This window comes from Muscardinus avellanarius (assembly GCF_963383645.1).
Source record: "Muscardinus avellanarius genome assembly, chromosome: 2".
Classification (NCBI taxonomy): Eukaryota; Metazoa; Chordata; class Mammalia; order Rodentia; family Gliridae; genus Muscardinus; species Muscardinus avellanarius.
Window position 1 is genome coordinate 86266495 of NC_137787.1, and position 21554 is coordinate 86288048.

Sequence of the window (21554 nt, forward strand, 5' to 3'; positions counted from 1 at the left end):
TTGGATAAATGTTTAGGTTAGAAAATGCTATTTATTATTATTATTATTATTATTATTATTATTAATTATTATTTTGGTGGTACTGGAGTTCCTGAAAACCCTTCTACCTCCAGGCTACACTCCCAGACCTTTTTTTTTTTTTTTTTTTGCGGGGCTGGGGACAAACACAGGGGCATTCGACCTCCGAGCTACACCCCCTGCCCTGTTTTTTATTATTTATCTTGAAACAGGGTCTCACTAAGTTATGGAAGGCTTCACTATATAGCTGAGGCTGTCCGCGAACTGCGATCCTCCAGTCTCAGCCTCCCAAATGCTGGGATTACAAGCGTGCGCCACCACGCCCAGCCCCAGACCTATTTTATATATATATATTTTTTTTTAAATCAGGAAACAGGGTCTCTTAAGCCAGAGCAAGTGGCTTGCTTCGAACCTGCGCGATCCTCCTGTCTCCGTCTCCTATGCACGGGGATTACAAGTGTGCACCACCACACCCGGAAAGAAAATGCTATTTAAAATAGATCCTCAGCCCAGTCTTACCAAGAGCCACATTTACCAAGGAAATTTTAACAAACACAGAGCAAGCAAGTGTTGCTACTCCAGGATATAGTATTTTGAGTGTTTTTCTCCTACTTGTTTGAACAGATAATTAGTAGGCTGCATTGTTTTGTTCAGTAATTATTACCAAAGAGCTAAACATTTCCCATCTAAAGTCTACTATTCACATATATTATATAAACAAACTATTAGTAGTTAGGATTTCCTAGTCTCGTGGTGACATTTGTATTGAGGACCTAAGAATGCCAGAACCTCCCCTAGCAGTCAGCCCACTCTTCTCTGCATGTCTGCTGGGAGGTGAGTAGCTCCCCAGTACAGCTGGGATACTGACCACCAGATATGGAAGAACCATCTGGGTAGGGCACCTGCGTCCATCATCCCCATCCCCAGCCAGGCCGAGGTGCCAGGTCAAGAGGCTCACAGGTTCACAGGCTCTTCCTACTCTCCTCACCTGGCCACCCACCATACTGCAGCACAGCCTGTCCTGAACCTGAGACCCCCGCCCTCGCTGGGCCTGAGGCTGTGGACTGCTTCAGTACCCACTCAACTGCACACAGAGAACAGAGGCATCAGCCCTGGAGGCCAGCCCAGGAAGCCAGGCACCTGCAGGTGCAGACACAGGCCAATCAGAGCAGTCTGTGTGTGTCTCTCTCTCTGGGGCAGGAGGCAGCTAGAAAAGAACAGAAGTCCCTTCCCCCACCACCATCTAAAGTTTTTGATGTCAGACAGAGCAGTTATTTACCCAGCTTCCCAGGTGAAAATCAATAATCTCTGAGGAGTGAGGTACCAGACAGGTCACTTAAAAAAAAAAAAAAAAAAAAAAAAAAAAAAAAAACCCTATGATACAAGGTCCTTGGAGAATTGAAGCAGACAGCTCTGCGTTTCCACAGAAGCTAAAGCAGAGCTGGAAATGGGAAAGATCACTTTGTGAGCCCGGGAGAAAAGAACCCCAGAGCCGTGTAGCCACGCTCTTAAAAATAAAATGCTTCTATATTATTGATCTGAAGCTCTTAAAACCATACCCTGAGTGTTAAATATAAATTATTGAGATTTGGTTTTTATTTGCCCTTTTCCTCCAACCTCACCTTCCCTCGAAGGTTTGTTTTGTTGTTTTTGTTTTTGCTTTTGTTTTTTTCTTTTGAGGTAAGGACTAAGAGAACAAGCCTTTTCCTTCGAGGCTCGTGTTGCACTGAATTCTGTTCTCACATACGTGTTTTCCTCTTGGCCCTGAAGATCCCCTTTCCAATATTCAATTCACATTAAGAATTGGCATTCGCTGCCTGAAAAGCTATTTAAAAAATCATCTAGATAGGTCTAAAAGAATTGCTCCAGCCGGGCATGGTGACGCATGCCTGGAATCTAGTAGTTGTGAGGCTGACAGGTGGATTGAAATTTCAAGGCCAGAGTTGCTGAGAGACTTTCAGCAACCGAGCGAGACCCTGTTTCCAAAAAAAAGTAAAAAGGGCTGGGGGCATAACTCAGAGGTAGAATGTCCCTGGGTTTAATCCCCAGTACCACAAAATAATTAATAATAATAATAATAATAATAATAATAATTAGAAAGAAAAGGAAGATGGGATGCATGCAGGAAGGAAGGAAGGAAATTGCTGAGTGGGCAGTCGGTGCTGATTTCATAAGGGTGGATACTGAAGGTTGGAAGACAAATGACATATCTTTGCCTGTTTTCCTGGACATTTGCGCAAGCCGGCTAAAGCCACGGGAAGTCATAGCAAGGAAAAGCCATACATCATGAAGCCCTTTCTATCGCCTTCCTCTGACACTGCAACGCTGACGTTGGATTGGTAAAAGGATAACGGAGACATGACCTCTGCTGTGGGAGCTGGGTGGGGGATCTCGGTCAGTCCTGATCGCTCCCGGTGTGCTCCTCTCCAGTGACTACCTCAGCCCCTCGCGCTGCCTCAAGGTTAATGCTCACAAGCAATTCTTTTTCCTAGCTGGAAATCAATAGTACCTGGCATGTAGATTTAGAGAAACCAACTGCCAGAAAAAATTTATGAGGCCACGGGTGCTTGTCAGTAAGGAATGAGTGTTAATATTTTAGCTATGATAATGCTTTGTGGTTATGTTAAAAATAAAGTCCTGACCTTCCGGAGATCTATATTGAAGTCTTTTTGATTGAATGACGCGTTATGGGAGCTTTTTGCATCAAAGAACTCTCAGGAGCTTGGGGAAAAGATTGAGAGAACACAAGATATGTAAGAATGGTCATTTGCGGATGATGGTTAAGACTGAATGTAGGCCGGGCGTGGTGGCACACGGTTGTAATCCCAGCGCTAGGGAGGCTGAGAGGCTAAGACAGGAGGATCGCACAGGTTTGAAGCCAGCCTCAGCTACTCAGTGAGGCTCTCAGCAACTTAGTGAGACCCTGTTTCCAAATAAAGTATAAAATAAGTCTGGGAGTGTAGCCCGGAGGTAGAAAGCCTCTGGGGGTTCCACCCCTAGTACCACCAAAAAAAAAAAAAGGCTGAATGTCAATACATGGGAGTACATTTTGTACATTTTGTTATTCTTTCTACTTTGACGTACATTTAAAAATTTATATTAACTTTTTAAAAGAACCAGGCATGGTGGCGCGAGCCTGTAATCCCACTGACTCATGAGGCTGAAGCAGGAGGATCAGTTCAAGGCTAGCCTGGGCAATTTATCGATTTCATCCCTGGTCAGTGCCCCGCTCCCTGCTGTTTACAGTAGCATAGGCCATTAAACACCAGCACCAATAAGAAAGGGCACATCCATCCTATTTTTCTTTAAGAATACAGCCTTGGCTTCTCTCTCTGTCTGCCTCAAGAGAGAGATTTAGCTTTTGATTACCTCCGAGAAACAACATCCTTTGGGATATTGAAACTGACAGGAGACAGCCTACAACACCCTGTGGTTTACATGAAGAGTCTGAAGGCTTTGTTGTTTTCTGGATCTAGGGGTTAACAGTGCATGACGAAGCACACGCTCTTGGAAAGAATTTAATTTAGCACAACCATGGAGGCCTTATGACACAGACTGGCAGTGCCTCTTGGAGAGAGCACGGAGACCGTCAAACAGGACCACTTTCCCTCAAGACTGCGGAGGCCTTGAAATGGCCTCTAACCTTTTACCCAGCGAGCCTAATTCCAGGAATAGACTGAGAATCATTGGGCAAAAGCACAAAAGATGTGCGGTACACCAATGCTTCGCACATCTTTGTTTATAATGGGAGGGGGAGAAAAACCCAAATGCCTATTAGCAGAAGAATTTAAATGAAGTATTGATTAGACACATAATAGAATTATAAGAAATCTTTTAAAATATTGATGTCTGAAGTATACCCTTTAGTAAAATGAGTGTTAGAACCGATCTTATAAAATCAAAGCTTTGTTTTAAAGCAAAGTATGCGTGGTAAAAACAGAAAGGAGTTGTTATTACAATAAAATGTTAACAGTGATTTTCCTTCGGTCAGTAACATTAAGTGGTTTTACTTTCTTCTTCCTGATGTTCTTCATGATCTGGATTTTTTCCAATGGGCATGCAATATATTAGGACACCCCCCCCAAAACAAATAAAAGCTATATTTTTAAAAGATAATAACAACAAAACTATATAGATGCCTAAAGTAGGAGGGACCCATTGGCAGTGCTGGGTAGTGGCCAAGGTGATGATCCAAGCTAACCCTGCTCTGAAAGCCAGAGCGGGCAGCACTCCGGTCTCCTTCCAAGGACATCTTGTACTTAGCAAATAGTCCATCCTAGGCTTTGTTCCAGGCTTTGGAGATGGAACTAATGGGACAAAATTCCCTGCCCTCATGGGGTTCTCAGCCTAATTGGAAGAAAGAACACACTTACCCAAATAACCATAATGCACCCCTGGGGGAATATAAGGCAAGAGCTGATTCTACCCCTGGCAGGAGTTGGGGAAGGCCTGGTCAGAAAAAGGTTCAGAGGAGGTGCTGAGAAAGGAGGGTCTAAAAACGAGTGGGTACTTGTTATAGATGGGGGCTTTGATGACGGTCACCCCAGGCTCCTGAGCTGGTGTGAGAGGCCGGGGGAAGGGTTCAGGCACTGGGCAACCTAATCTTTGGGGAGAACAGAAGCGCGGACGAAGCACAGGGTGAGCAGAAATGGGGTGAGGATAGGAAGGTGGGCAGGCCCAGAGTACAGAAGACTCCGTCTGGGGTCCAACTCAAGGGCATCAGGAAAATGCTGACGGGTCTGGGCTTTCCCAAAATGAGACATCTAACAACTGTGCAGAGAAATAGCAGCTGGTGGGCCTTAGAACAACATGCATTTTCTAAATGCCTACTCTGAACCAGCCACTGTGCTCAGCACTTGACGAACATTAGCTGTTCAAACCATATCCCTGAAGGGGGCTGTTGTTATCCCAATGTTACAGGTGAGGAAGCTGGAACTTAGGATGGAGTGGCAACTTCCGAAAGCAAAGCAGCAACAGAGCTGAGGGCACATACCGGGCTGTCTGGCTAACACACAGGCCTGGCGCTGGGGAGGTGCTACGGTGACTCCCCAACTATATTTTCTCCCAAGCTCTCTATGATAGTTACAAATAACCACAAATACACAACTCAATACCTCTTATAGGGAATTTGGTTGCTATGCATCAACTGGGTTAAGGGGGGAGCTATCTCAACCAGAATAATAAGTCTTTATGAAAAAAAAATCTTGGAAAAGAAGATGAAACTGGATCTGTTAAGGTTTTTTTTTTTTTTTTAACTCAAGAGAAGCCACTAGAGAGTAGGTAATTTTGTTTTTGCCTTTTTAATAAGTAGACACAGGTGAGAAATCTGAGACAAGGACCAAAGGGAAACCACAGGTTGGAGGCACTTTCCAACTGTGTGTGTGTGTGTGTGTGTGTGTGTGTGTGTGTGTGTGTGTAACTGGGAATTGAACTCAGGGGCATTCGACCTCCAAACTACACCCCCAGCTCTATTTTTTACTCTTTATTTTGAAACAGGGTCTCACTAAGTAGCTGAGGCTGTCCGTGAACCCACAGTCCTCCTGTCTCAGCCTCCCAAGTACTGAGATTGCAAGCCACCATGCCCGGCTGCTTTCCAACTTTAAATAGGGGGAAAAGCTGAAAATGAAAAACAGCATCATTAAATTGTGAAGGTTGGACAGTCAAGTACAGGTGGAGGGAGAGGGAAATCTCCAGTGACCTTCCCCCAGGTTATTTTTTAAAGAATGCAGAAACTGGCATTTGTGGAGATGCTATGCCACAGAGCTAAAATAAGATCCCTCAATCAACACTAAACAACTATACAACTACAGTAAACCAGACAAAAACATGAAAAAGCTATTGCCCAAGAAACTTATAATTTACATAGAGAACACGTGCCTGTACACACACACGCACACCATCTTAATACAAAATCTCATTGCAAATAAAAGGAATAGCTAATGTAGTCTAAAACTGTATGTATTATACACCTTGGCCTCAATGCCACAAATAAGATGAAAAGAATGGCTGTTCTAAGCAGAATAGGGTGAATAGGTACCTACAAAATGTGAATGCAGGAAGGGTTCCCAGGGGAATCTAGAGTAGAGCAGTCATTTGGGGGAGAAAGCTAATTCTGGATATGAAGGAAATTATAAGGGGAATGGGAAGCATATGAGATAATTAGCATTTATTGAACATTTGTGCCAGAAACTGTTCAACCACTTCATTTATTTCTTTCTAATGACTCTAAAATAAGTAATTATCTCCACTTTAAACATAGGAAAACCAAGGTCCAAAAAAGCTAAGTACTTTGAAAAAGGCCCCACAGCTAGCTCGTAAACCCCCATGCAGTTTTTGTTTGACTCTTTCAACTGCCTCTACCTGCACCTTCAGTGCTGCAGCACCGACTGTGTGCTCATCGTGGATGCCGAGGGTTACTGATGACCTGTGCTTGGTTATAGCTACTGTTATGTTCACGCATCCCAAGATTTGAGGGTAAACTTACAGGAAAACAATACCCATATTCAGGGGACATAAACAGCTCTGAATTTAGGGCATAGAGGAATGAAGGACTGAAATATCTAGACATTACATGATTACAATGCACTTAGACAAAATGACTGACTAAACTATTTAAAACTTTGGCTTAAAATGTTACTGCTTTTAGATGGGAATGCAAAGTGGTACAACCACTTTGGAAAACAGTTTGGCAGTTTCTTATAGAGTTAAACATATAGTTACCATATGATACAGCAATTCTGCTTCTGGGCATTTACCCAAGAGATGCAAAATTTTATACCACACAAAATATATATGCAAAGGTTTATAGTAGTTTTATTCATAATCACCTCAAATTGGAAACAACTCATTGTCTCACAACAGGGGAAAGGATAAATAAACTGTGGTATATCCATACAATGGAAAACTACTATGCTTAAAACAAAGAACTATCAGCACACACAACAAGCAAACCTCAAAAAATCATTAAGCAAGTCAGGCGTGGTGGAGCACGCTTGTAATCCCAGCATTTGGGAGGCTGAGATCAGAGGATCATGATTCCTGGATAGCCTCAGCTACTTAGTGAGGCCCTCTGCAACTCAGTGAGACCCTGTTTCAAAATAAAGAATAAAAAAGAAATTGGGCAGGGGTTGTATCTTGGAGGTCAAATGCCTCTGGGTTCCATCCCAGACACACACACACACAAAATAATAATAATAATTAAGCAAAAGAATCCAGACTCAAAAAGATACTTAATATATAATTCCATTTTATAGCAAGATAGTTGTTATTGGAAAAGGCAAAATTATATTAAGGACGAACAGATATGTGGTTGCCATAGGGGTCCATAAGGGCTTTGGTCTGTTGTTATTATTGTTGTTTTGACTTACGAAACCATTTTGCATCTTGGTGATGGCAGTGTTGTAGTGGTCAGAATAATGGTCCCAAAAGATGTCCATACCCTCTGGCCCCCAAAACTTGTATATATGTTAATGATACCTGGTAAAAGGGACTTTGCACATGGAATTTCATAAGCAATTAAGATTGTGAATCAGCTGACCTTAAGGTAGATTATCTCAGATTATTGGTGAGGGACTTGATGTAATCCTAGAGATCTCAAAAATGGAAGAGGGAGCCATAAGAGTCAGTGGCAGGAGCAGGTCAGAGCCAAAGGACAGGATCCTCAGCTGCTGGCTTTTTTTTTTTTTTTTCTGTGTGTGTGTGTGTGTGTGTGTGTGTGTGTGTGTGTGTGTGGTACTGGAGTTCCTGGAAGCCCTTCTCCCTCCGGGCTACACTCCCAGACCTATTTTTACATTTTCATTTTGGAAACAGGGTCTCCTAAGCCAGCGTGCGCGGCTGGCTTCGAACCTGCGCGATCCTCCTGTCTCCGCCTCCCAAGCGCAGGGATTACAAGCGTGCGTCACCACACCTGGTTAGCTTTAAAGATAGAGGAGAGGGCCAAATGGCTGGGATCTGAAAGTACCTTCAGGAAGCTAAGAACGGCCTTTGGCTAATATTCATCAAGGGAAAGGGATATCAGCCCTATATCCCCAAGGAACTGAATTCTCCCACCAATCTGAACTGGATTCCCTCCCTGGACCCTGCAGAAAAGAACCCACTTCTGCCAACACCTATATTTTCACCACTTGAGGCTCAAAAGAGAGAAGCCAACTGACCTACTGTTCTTCTGACCTATTGGAGCTATAAGATAATAAATATATGCTGTTTTAAGCCTCTAAATTTTTGGTAACTTGTGACAGCTGCAATAGAAAACTAATGCAGGATCGTTGCCAAACTCTGCATTTATCAAAATCAAAGAACTGTACTCAAAAAACAGTGATACAACTATACATAAACTTAAAAGAAAAAAATTATCGATGCTCTTAACTTTGAAAGATCAGTTACTCTACACCACAAGAAAAGTTCTAGAGTGTAGCCACATTTCTTCACACCTTCAGTTCTCAGGCTCCAAAATGCTAACGCAGGCCTGGATTTGGGCTCTGTCCCAGCCCCTCTTCCCACTGCCCAGAACTAATCTAAGCTTCCCAATCACCGAGGCCACATTCCTCACCACTGACCAGCTCAGAGTTTCAGGCTGATGTTTTGCCGTGGCCCTCAAACAGGTCACAATAGGATGAAGTTAAGACTTAAATTTTCAGGGCTGCAAAGAAGAGAAAAACTGAACCAGGAGGAAACTGAAGTGAGAAAGGCTACTTCAAAGAGTCACTGGGAACTCGCCCAGTCAGAGATCTTCCATCAATAAATACCACTGCTTCTAAAGCACCAGGGAGAGCTCAACATAACCATGACTCACCAGGACTTTTAGCAACTAATGGAGGAGTGGTCTGGAAATGCTGTACATCTGATGCTTTTCTCTGAAGAATTAATTATAGACAGGAGCCCCTTTTCTTTCTTTCTTTCTTTTTTTTTTTTTTTTCGGTACTGGGGATGGAACCCAGGGGTATTCTACCTCCGAGCTATACTCTCAGCCCTATTTTTTTTTATTCTTTATATTGAAACAGGGTCTTACTGAGTTGCAAAAGGCCTCACGTGATCCTTCTGTCTCAGACTCCCAAATGCAGGGAGAACAAGCGTGCATTACCACACCCAGCTCCTCATTCTTAACAAACTGGAATATGGTTCCTTCCCAATTTTCCAATAGCATTTTTAGTATAATATTTATTATTTTCCCAGACCTACTCAGAAGAATGGTCCTTCTCTTTAAAACTGTTTAACTACTCCCCATAGTCTACAGTCAATTAAAAGTCCGCAGAGTAAGCTAAGTATGTCAAAGTTAGGATTTACAGAAGCCACAAAGAGTTAATAAAGAGTCAAGTGCTTTCCACAGAGAAGCCCTGGGAAGTATAAAGTAGTGATACATTGATGGCCTTTGATTCTATGCATGGCTTACAATGGCATTGGGCATATGATTAAAACTTATGACAATCTAAGGAAAAATTAGGAGATCATATACTAAAAATATTTTAGGAGTTCAAAGGAGGGAGAGAGTATGGCTAGGAAGGTCAAGGAAAAAAATATAAAAACAAAACTTTGCATGGTAACAGCAGAGATGAATCTCCCAAAACAGGACATTTTCTTAAGAGGGCAAACAAGCTGGATATGGTAGCTCATGCCTGTAATTCCAATACTTGTGAGACTAAGACAGGAGAATCACAAGTTCAAGATGAGCCTCAGCAACTTAGCAAGACCCTGTTTCAAAATAAAAAGGGTTGGGGATATATTTGGAGGTAGAATACTCCTGGGTTCAATCCCCAGAACCAAAAATAAATAAATAAATAAATAAATAAATAAATAAATAAATGAAACCAAAGTCCCTCCTTTGGCATACAGCTCCATTAGAACCGATCAGGATTTTAAAGAAAAGGAAAGTGAACTTTGCTTCGAAACTAAGGAATTTCTGTGATTTTGAATTTGGACTAATAGCCAAGTCCAGTGAAATTCATTTTTTACTGCTGAGAATAAAAGTGACATTTCTGGATGGTTCTGGGTTCCTTGGTATCCCCACCCAGTGTGCAGCCTGGTAGATGGAACCCACCTGGGACCAGCCCTATCTACAACTGAGCCATGTGTGCTGGTTCCAAACGAACAGATTTGGAGGCTTTGTACCTGGTGCATAAAGCATAATACAGGCTGCCAGAACTGTCATCGATCTACTTTAGTGATTAGGAATGGGAAAGCTTCTAGCACAAGTTAACCAAGTCTCAGCGTCCTTTAACATCTGGCAGTCTTCTGTTCTGTATACTCATTCACCAAGAAATGTGTAATAGAATATGCATGGCGGCACTACCCAGGCTAGCCCCAAAGTGGAAACGATCCAATCTATCAACTGTTAAAGGATTAAAAAAAAGTGTCGTCTATTCATATCATGGATACTATGACACTCAACGATGAATTTTACAAGCACAATGTTTGTTGTAAGAAACTTAAAAGAGAACCCACTGCATCGTGTTATGTACATGAGGTTTAAAAAGAAACACAAAACTAATCAGAAGTCAGAAAAGTGGAAGAGTTACTCTCAGGAATAGGGAATTAGAGTCTGGAAGGAACATTTCCAGGACCCAGAAAGCGTGTTTCCTAGTCTGAAAAGTGGTTACAGGGAACATTTGCTTTGTGAAAAGTTGTGAAGCGGTACACTTAATAACTCTTTTCTGTGTTGATGCTTTATTTCTGAGCCCAGGGATACAGAATGGTAGGGCACTTGCCTAGCATGAACAAGGACTGGGTTCCATCCCCATTGCCACCAAATGCCAAAACCAAAATAACAAATGCTTTATTTCGATAAAAAGCTTACCTTAAAAAAGAAAACTATTATGTTGAAGGGTTTCTAGGATGAGCAAAATCACGTTCCAATTAAAGAACACGTGTCTCCACATCCACGATCTTTTGCTTAAATTTATTTACATGCGTTCATTTTCATTTATTTGCTCCATAATATATATGTAGATGGGAACAAGCCTACATTCATAGTAATGTCCCATCATCCAAGAATGATAATGCTAAGATTGAGGATCTCTGCTCTACACACAAATTTTGGTAATCTATTACCCCATAGTCCTGGTAAGAGAGGCAGAGGGGATGGGCAGGGGGGAGGGGAGGGCAGAGGAGGAGAAGGAAAAAGGACAAGAAGAAGCAGGAAGATGGAGATGGGGTAAGGAAAACTACCCCATTTAAGGAAAACTAAAGGCTCTTCTTTAAAACCTGGGGTGGTGGGCACGGTCCCCAGATCATGTTCTGGTGCTGCACAATTTTTGTTAACATTTTGCTACAAGCCAAAGTAGCAGGGACTAGAAGTCCCCAGCAACCCCCTCACCATGTGAACCACAGCCTGGCTCAAGAAGTTGCACATCAGAATGTGGACGGTCCCGAGCTCTCACCCCCGGGCCACAGTAGGCCCCAGGTACAACCCATGGACATGGCCATTAGTTGTAGACTGCACCTCGGTCACTAACTAGCACACATCCGCAAGTTAACAACCCCTCTTTCCTGCCCTTCTAGGTCAGGAAAGTGCCCATCCACACAACGTTTGGAGGTCAGGATTTCCAGTGAAAGTGAGGAGGGAAGGTGTGGCCGAGGGGAAATGCCATCTTAGAGATAGTTTGAGCCCCAGAGGCTGAGCTCAGCTCCCTTTCCCTGAGCTCTGAGAGCGCCGGCCTACCGCTACAGCTAGCACCTGCTATCTGAGTCCCTTAGCAGGACTGCGGCAGACAACCTTGGCAAAGACGCTGGGGGCCACCGGTGCCAGGAAACGTAGGCCTCTGGGGACTGAGAAAGGCCGGGCGCTTCTTCACTATACCCTCGGAAAATTGTCACCTGTCAATCACTTGACCTAAATACACCAGTCACTGGGGAACGGGCGGGGGGGGGGGGCGTCGGAGCATGCTCAGTGATCGGGATGACATCACTTAATCAATGCTCGGGACGGGAGGCTGCATCAGCAGCCCGGAGCGGGCTGCCAGGAACGTGTCAGCGGGGACCCAGAGGCTCGCTTTAACTCGGTCCCTCCCCGCTCCGCTCGCATACAAAGGGGCACGGTCAGCCACACTCTCCAGGGACGGAGGACGAGGATAGGGCGGGGAGGCAGAACCGGTTTATTTCATTTGACATATTCCTTTAAGAACTGAAACCACTGGTGTTCCCTCCCCCACCCGCTCCTGCGGCCCGGGCTGCAGACCCAGAGCTGAGCTGGGGGAGGGGAAGGGGAGAAAAGACGGGGGCCGCTGACCAAGAGGGAGGGGGCCCTAGCCACACAAAGTAACTTCTGCTCTTGGCACAGAGGGCCTCTTAGGCTGAGCTCTGGGCTCCCTGCCCCACGAATACGGACACAACCCCCCCTCTCCACCCAGCGTGAGCACATCAGTGGGTCTGAGGACGCCAGGTGAGGAGGGGGTTGTCCCTGCAGAGAGGGCGCAAATCCAGGGCAGCCTGGGTGACGGTGAGCAGAAGGAGACCGGCCAGGCCTCCCGGGGACGCCGAGGCCGCTAGGCTCCCCCTCCAGCCTCCACCTTCCGCGCGCTGGGCAAGGTGAAACGTCGGGGGCAGCGGCGTCTACACCGCCGCGGGAGCTCCCAGCCCAGGCTAGGATTTTTCCTGCACCTTCCCGCCCCCCCTTCTTCTTCCGTTTTTGCTAAGGTCGAGAGAAGAAACAAAATGTTTGCTAAATCGAACTGATGGGTGCCTGGAAGCATTTGTGGGTTGCAGACCTTATACTTTTAAGGGGGCCCTGGGCACGCCGGCTGGGGGGAAACCCGAACACACTACTCACGCGGCGGCGAGTGTGGGGAACAATAGGCCCACCCGGGCCCCCACCCCGAGAACAATGGCGGATCTGAGCCCTATCTCGCCCCGCACCCCCACCCTCGCCACCGGGGTCCGCCCCGCCGTCCCCGCCGCCCCTCGTCCGCCCGGGAAGGGGCCACCGCGGGGCGCGGGGGTCGCGGCGTCCGCGGCCCCCGGGAGGGGCCCCGCCCGAGGCCCGGGGAGGGGGCGCCCGGGCATCCCCGCTCCGTCTGGGGCGTCGGGGCGCCGGGCTGCGGGGAGAAGCGGGGGGAGGCCAGCCCCCGGCCACTTACCCCGATCACCACCGTCTCATCGCCTTTGAATTTGGGGATGAATTTGTCCCCCCGGAGGATCTCCGCCTCGTTGAGGGGCCGGAACCGGCACATCACTTTGATGCTGCATTCGGCTGGATCCGCCATCGCGGCCGGCGGCTGGGAGGGGGCGCGGGGACGGCTGGGGGGCCGGGGCCGGGCTCGACGAGGGAGGGGGCCGCGAACCGCGCCGCCCGCAGCGGGGCCGCCTCCCGCAGCCTCCCACGGCGCGGCTCAGCAGGGCATGGTGAGCTCGGGCCGGGCAGCTCCGCCGGCTCCGAGGCCGGAGGGTCGGCAGCCTCTCAGCCCCCCCACCCCGCCGGCTGCAGACCTCCTGCCCCGGCCCTGCCCTGCGCCCCCAGCCCACCGGCCCGCGACCACGCGGCGGGCGGACGAGGCGATGCGCAGGGAGCGAGCCCCGCCTGGCTCAGACCTCCCGGGCTCCTGCGCGCTCAGCCATCCTGCATCAGCACCAGCCGGCTCCGCCGCCTCCCGCCCGCCCCGCCCCCCGGCCCCGCCCGCCCGGCCCGCCCGGGAGGGTGACGTCACTGCGGAGGTCTCCCCCACCCACCGGCCGGGAGCGCGGCGCCCTCCGGGACTTGTAGTCCTGCTCCCCGCAGGTGAGGGGCAAGGATGCTTAGTTAGCTTGCAGGGGCAGCGACTGTGTCCGGGATGTGACTTCTGAGAACTGCAGGCGTGGTCTGGCTGCCCAAGCCAAGAAGAGGTCTGTATCATCTCTTCACATGTTTCCTGATCTGAAAGGAGAATCACTTAAGACGGTGTGCAATCCAACAGTTATTGGTCATCTTCTCTTTGTAGAAAAATTTTGTAAGAGTTATGAGGCTGGGTGGCACACGTGTGTAACTCCAGCCATTTGGAAGGCTGAGGATCACAAGTTCAAGAAGGCCGGGGGTGGGGAATGAGATTTGAATGAGTATTTGGGAACCAGTTATACCTGAAAATGTCTGTAGATAGATGCAGTTCATAACACATTTTTATCAGGGGTTTCTTTAGTATCTGAAGAAAGAGATCTTTTCTATAGCTCAAATCCCCTCCCCCAAAAATAAACCAAACTCATATATACCAACAGGTTTAACAGTCTATTTCTGGAATTTGGGGGATAACTAAAGCCTTCCTGTGAATCCCAGGCTAAAAATCTCTCACACATTATTAATTATAGATCAGTTTAGAGACCCTCTACCTAATGCTTATTTACAACCCTACATTTTTAGCAGAATAGGATAAAGTTCAGCGTTCTTTACAGGATGTACCTGTGCCCTTTTGATCTGATTTTTCCTATTCTGCCCCATCTCCCACTTTTTGTCTTGATGTTGCACTCTGACAAAGAGTAAACTACTTGTGACTTCCTACATTCGCCTCTGGCTCTGTTTGCTTCTAGTATTTTGTTTAGGCCAGTTGCTCCCCTGGAGTTACCTGTTCAGGCCCACTAGTGAGTAAGTATATTAGGGTGCTTACAGTGGAAAGTGATGGAAACCCAACTACAGCCACTACCACAAAAGGAGACCCACCGGAAGAACATAGATCAACCTTGCTTATTCAATAAGTGATTGAATAACTGAGCCAGAGAAAGAGCAGACTAGTATCTGGTAGCCTGTTCTCCTGTGAACTGACCTCCCTCTTTCTCGCTCAAAACCCTTCCTCCATCTATCCAGAAGCCCAGGTAACAACAGTCTCTGGTATCATTCTTCAACATCTACAACTAGATAAGTATAAATTATTATTGAGAGTTTGGATTTGAAAAACCCTAGGGAAAGTGTGTGAATGGCTTAGATTTCATTTGGTGTCTATTCTAGACATATCAAGCCGAATCAGGGTCTTTGTAAGGTGATAAAGGAATCCCATAGTGGGAAGTTTCCTGAAAGAAGACGGTTGCTATTCTTGGAAGGGATGGTGCCACCCAGCAGAATATTAGGGTATCCACTCCACTTTCCAGCACTTTTCCACCCATGACTCAGCTCAACCCTCCTCAACTCTTCTTCTCTGACTCTCTAGATTCTCACATAGGTTTGGCGGGTGCCCTCTTATGTCCCCCAGTCCCCTGTATCTAGCTCCAGTACTACAGTTGGGCAGTGGGATCTGCCTTACCTTTGTATTGAGTACAATATGAGGCAGCCTGCTGAAGAAGGAGCCTGTCCTAGGAGCCCATCCTAGGAGGAAACCGTACCTGAGTGAATCCCAGCTGTGCCACATACCCACGTATGACCCATGGCAAGGTATTCAGTTGCCTTAAGATCCATATATAAGACCTTACTTTCCTCATCTCTGTTACAGAAATAACAATATCATCTCAGAATTTTGTAGCAAATTAAGAGAAGGCTTCTAAAGCAGCTAGTGGGGCCTGACATGTATGTGATAGAAGCTCTTGGATTTTAGAGAGTATTGTTACTACTTGATGATACGTGATTATAAAACAATCGGCTCTTTAGTTGATTTTAGGAAAACATCTGTTGCTTAAATTCAAGTACACCTCAAAATACAAGTTATCTGTCTAGCCGAGAAGACAGATCTAATAAGGTGAACTTTTGTGAACTATTGTAAGTAGTACCAATTTGGTTTCCTCTCCTCCGGTGCAGTAAAAGTACATTTAAGAAGGCCCAAGTCCCATTTTTCTCATCTATTTTCACATTAGATAGTTCTTAGTCTTGGTTTCAGAGAATTGCTACCTTCTGTGGCCAACTTCTGCTACGGTTTGGATGTGGTTTGTCCTCTCTAAAACTCATGTCGAAAGGAGGTTCCCATTGTAACAATGTTGAGAGTATTAGGTCAAGCCGGGCGTGGTGGCGCAGGCTTATAATCCCAGCATTCGGGAGGCTGAGACCTGGAGGATCGCGGTTCACGGACAGCCTCTGCTACTTAGTGAGGCCCTCTGCAATTCAGTGAGACCCGGTTTCAAAATAAAGAATAAAAAATAGGGCAGGGGGTGTAGCTCAGAGGTTGAATGCCCCTGAGTTCCATCCCCAGATCCGCAAAAAAAAAAAAAAAAAAAGTAATTAGGTCATTAAGAGAGATTAATGCCTTTATGGTTCGGAATCTCCCCCCAACTCCCAGCCATGTGTTGAAATCTTGGTTCCCGATATAGCGATGTTCAGAGTGGGGCTTTGGGGCGTGTTTGGATTATAAGAGTTCTGGCTTCATCAGTGGACTAACCCATTGATGGATTCATAGTTAAATGGATTGTTGGAAGATAATGGAAACTGTGAGGAGGTGGGAACTAGTTGAAGGATGTGGGTCCTTGGGGTCATGTTTTTGGGAAAGCTTAATAGACCTACAGGCTGAATAAAATCCTTTTAAAATTTAAAAGGGCTACCAGAAAACAGGCAACAAAATTTAAAAAAATCTATTTAACTATATCAAAATGAAAACATTTGTACATCAAAAATCATGATCACATTATCGACAGAATGAAAAGACAGCCATGTGCTTGGAGAAAATATCTGCAAATCATACACCTGCTAAGAGGTTAATATACAGATTACATAAAGAACTCCTAAATTCACAATCCAAAAAACAAAAAACTTGATTTTAAAAAGGACAGAGTTCTGAGTGTGTATCTCTGTAGTAGAATACTTTAGTGCCTTAGGCACTGGGTTTGATCCCCAACATGAAAAAAAAAAGCAAAGGAATTGAACAGATATTTCTCCAAAGGAGATATACAAATAGCCAATAAATACATGAAAAGATGCTTAAGCTGAGAATGTAGCTCTATGGTAGAGTGCTTACCTAGCATGCACAAGACCCTGAGTTCAATCCCTAGCGCCACAAAAAAGAAAAGATGTTCAACATGACTAATCATTATAGAAATGCAAATCAAAACCACAATGAAATAGCACTTTATTCTCATTAGGATGGCTACTATTAAAACACACACATAGCCCAGCGTGGTGGTGCACGCTTGTAATCCACGCCCTTGGGAGGCTGAGACAGGAGTATCACACAGCCAGCGTCAGCTACTTAGTGAGGCTCTCAGCAACTTAGTGAGACCCTGTTTCCAAATAAAATATAAAATTGGCTGGGAGTAGAGCCCAGAGGTAGAAAGCCTCTGGGTTCCACCCTCAGTACCACCAAAAGACAGACAGACAGACAGACACACACACACACACACACACACACACACACACACACACAATAACAAACATTGATAAGGATGTGAAGAAATTGAAATCCTTGTGCACTGTTGATGGGAATTGAAAATGGTACAACTGTTATGTTAAACAGTATGTTAGTCCCTCAAAAATTAAACAAAATCCACACACAGTGGTGTGCTCCTGTAATCACAAGGCTGAAACAGGAGGATCACAAGTTTGAGGGCAGTTTCAGCAACTTATTAAGCTCCTATTTTTTTAAAAAAAAATTGTTGTGTATGGTACTGTGGATTGAACCCCAGGACATTCTACCTCTATACTATATCTACAGCCCTATTTTATTTTTTTACTTTGAGACAGGCTCTCAGTAAATTTCAGAGTGTATCACAAAGTTGCTGGGACTGGTCTTGAACCCATGACCCTCCTGTCTCAACCTCCCAAGTACTGGGACTATAAGTATGTACCACAATGCCCAGCTGTGTTTCAAAATTAAATAGTGGGCTGGAGGTGTAACTCAGTGGTAGAATGTCTCTGGTTTACATACACACACACACACACACACACACACACACACACACACACACAGAGAGAGAACATAGAATTACATACCATGTGATCCTGTAATTACTTTTCTAGCTATATACACTCATATAATTGAAATCAGGTGCTCAAACAAACATTCATACATCCATACCCATAACAGCATTATTGACAATAACAAACAGGTGAAAGCAACCCAGTGTCCATCAACTGATCAATAAATAAACAAAATAAGGTATATGCATACAATAAAATATTATTCAGACAAGAAAGAAAATTATGGCATATGCTACAACATAGATGAACCTTGAGGACATTATGTTAAGTGAAACAAGCCAGTCACAAAAGAACATCTGAGGCTACCCCTCAGTTCCAGGATTCCCCTGCAGATACCAATATCCAAGGATGCACAATCTTTTGTATACATGGTATAGTGTTTGCATATTACCTACAAGCATCCTCCTGTGTATTTTAAGTCATTTCTGGAGTACCTGTAATACTTAATACAGTGCAAATACCATATAAATAGTTGTTATACTGCATTTGTTAAGGAATAGAGACAAGAAAAAAGTCTGTGCATGTTCAGTATACACACAATACTTTTTTCAAGATGAATCAGTTGCTGGGATTATCTGGCAAGAATTTTAATTATAATCATAAAAGTGATCCAACAGGAATTACATGTAAATTGGAACTAGATGAAGAAATAAAAAGTTTTATTATAGAAGAGATATAAAATAGAACTAAATAGAAATGATGCAAATGAAAAAAAAGCAAATTTAAAACTCATCTGAAAAACTCAATGACAATAAATATGAGAAAAGAGAATTATCATTCTTTAAAAAAATGAAACAATATTTTAAAAAATGATTTCCAGCTGTGTTTGGTTGAGTCTACAGATAGAAAATCATGGACACAGAGCTCATGAACACAGATAGCCAAACTACGACATGCAGTAATGATTCCACTTATATGAAATACCTAATGTAGTCAAATTCATAGAGAAAGGAAGTAGAATGTTGGTTTCCAGGGCCTGGAGAAGGCAGGAATGGGCAGTTATTATTTACTATGAATATGTGAATATATATATATATGTATATATAATCTTTGATAATCTTTGATTTTTGTTCACAATTCTGACTCATCATACCCATGGTCCTTGTTATTTCCTTTTGTCTTTGGGGCCTACAGCAGCTTCTTTTGGAACACCTTCAGAGTAATAAATAAAGGTGAAAGATAGTCTTTCATTACAAAGTTGGGTCATGCTGGGCTTCAGAAGATGGTCTCAGAAAGCAAAATCTCTGTCACTGACCTCCTTGACTTCTTTTCCCCTGCTTCTTTTTCTATCCAAAACAGGTCATAGAAACCATTATTTCCCTTCCCCAAGGTGGGTCATAGAAGCTAAAAATATACTCTCACCTTCTCCTGCCTTTCTGTCTTAGAGCTGGCCACAGAGAAACTCTGTGATGATAAGATTTACATTTCAGAAGTTCTGCCCCATATTCTGGTGGAAGAAATCTCACACAGAGAGGCCAGGAAGGATCTGAACGGACAGGCCTTGCTGGGTTTGTCCCCTCCGTCCATTAGCACCCTTTTGGTCTGTCCACATTTCAACATGGTTGTCCATGCTCCAGTCATGCCAGTGCTCAAATCTCCAGAAAAATCGAAAGGCGTGGTGTGGTGGTGCACACTTGTAATCCCAATACTTGGGAGACTGAGACAGGAGGATCGCAGGTTCACAGCCAACTTCAGCTACTTAGTGAGGCCCTCTGCAATTTAGTGAGAACTTGTTTCCAAATAAAGGATAAAAAAATAGGGCAAAAGGGCTGGGGGTGTAGCTGGGAGGTAGAATGCCCCCTGGATTCAATCCCAGTACCACACACACACACACACACACACACACACACACACACACACTGTAATTCCAGTACTTGGGAAGCTGAGACAAGAAGGATCACAAGTTCTAGACCAGCTTCAGCAACTTAGAAAAACTCTGTTTCAAAAAAATTTTTTTTTAATTTTTAAAAATAGCTAGGGGTGTACCTTAGAGGTAGAATGTCCCTGGGTCCAATCCCAGTACTAGAAAAGAAAAAAAAAAGATGAATGGGATTCAGGGAGCATCAGGATACATAAGCAGATGGAGGCTTATAGGAAAGTGAAAACAAACCCATTCACATGTCAGGCAGGCAGCAACACCCCAACCCCATGAGAAATCCTTCCATGGAGACCTGCCCTCTTCATCTATTTATCTGTATCCTTTCAAGTAACCACTGTAATAAACTAGGAAACATGTCTCCCTGGGTTCTGTGAGCTGCTTTAGCAAATTAATCGAACTTAAGTAGGAGTCCATGGGAACCATGTGGACATTTGGTCAGTCAGAAGCATGGGTACAATGACCTGGATTTGGCTGTTGCATCAGAACTTGGGGTGGGGGGTGGTCTTGTGGGACCGAGCCCCTCACCTGTGGGATCCGTTGCTGTCTCTAGGTAGATAGCATCATAACTGAAGTGAATTAGCAGATTCTCAGATACAGAATTGCTTGCTTCTTGGTGAACATTCCCACACATTTTGGGATCACAGATATCATCTCTGCTGAGAGCATATAGGAGGAAAAACTGAGTGGTTTTCCTTAATATCCATAGAGTATGGAATTTTGGTTCAGAAAGATGAAAAATGTTCTGGATGGACGATGGTGATGATTACAACGGAATATAAATGTATTTAATACCACTGAACTGTACACCTAAACATGGTTAAAATAGTTAATTTTATGTCATTTTACAATAGCTAAAAAAAGATAAAGGAAAAGAAGGAAGGTGTTTTGGTCACTGCGGTTGATTTTCTGAAATCCATTCCTTCCTTCCCCTACTGGGTAACAAGGACTCACTTTGAAGAATTGTCCCAGCTCTGGGGACAGCTCTTGACCATCCTATGTCAAACATGACCATGCCATCCCTTTGCCTGTGTTTGGTTCAGAGGTGATCAGGATGAAATCAAGGAGACAGAAGGAAAAGTTGGCCACATTTTTTTTGGTGGAGGAAGACCTGGGGACAAAACCCAGGGGCATTTGACCTCCGAGCTACACCCCCTGCCCTATTGTTTTAGTCTTTATTTTGAGACAGGGTCTCACTAAGTTGTGGAGGGCCTCACTAAGTAGCTGAGGCTGTCTGTGAACCTCGATCCTCCAGTCTCAGCCTCCTGAATGCTGAGATTATGAGCATACACCACCATGCCCAGATGGTGACATTTTTTGAAAGAAATTCTCTTACCCACCTTTCCCTCCCCACCAGAAACATCCTGTGACTTCATGGAGAAGTAGGCTCAGGATGAGACCAAGGCTGGGGAAAACACACCAAAGAGACTAAAAACCCTGGAACCTTGATTAAGAGACTGAGCCACCGGGATTCACCAAACCCAAAGGCTGCCTTGCTCTAGACTTCTTGTTTGTGAGCCACCAATTGTTTATTCTTTAAATTGATTTTTTGTAGCCGGGCGTGGTGGTGCACGCTTGTAATCCCCGCACTTGGGAGGCAGAGACAGGAGGATCGCGCAGGTTCAAAGCCAGCCGCGCACGCTTGCTTAGGAGACCCTGTTTCCAAATAAAAATGTAAAAATAGGTCTGGGACTGTAGCCTGGAGGTAGAAGGGCTTCCAGGAACCCCAGTACCACCAAAATAAATAAATAAATAAATTAATTAATTAAATTAAATAAATTTTTAAAAATTGATTTTTTTGTAGCCGGGCATGGTCGCACACGCTTGTAATCCCCGGGCTTGGGAGGCTGAGATAGGAGGATTGCACAGGTTCGA

At 44.7% G+C, this 21554-nt stretch overlaps 1 protein-coding gene across 1 annotated transcript in view; it reads right to left on the reverse strand.

Annotated features, from left to right (window-relative positions):
* Positions 1–13211, reverse strand: part of KIF5C (kinesin family member 5C) — a gene marked incomplete at both ends in the record, with an annotated part of 159362 nt that extends 146151 nt beyond the window's left edge. Inside the window, one exon of the mRNA XM_080689585.1 lies at positions 13086–13211. Coding sequence (XP_080545711.1) covers positions 13086–13211 — 126 coding nt within the window. The remainder of the gene's footprint in view (positions 1–13085) is intronic.
* Between the last annotated feature and the right edge of the window lie 8343 nt (positions 13212–21554).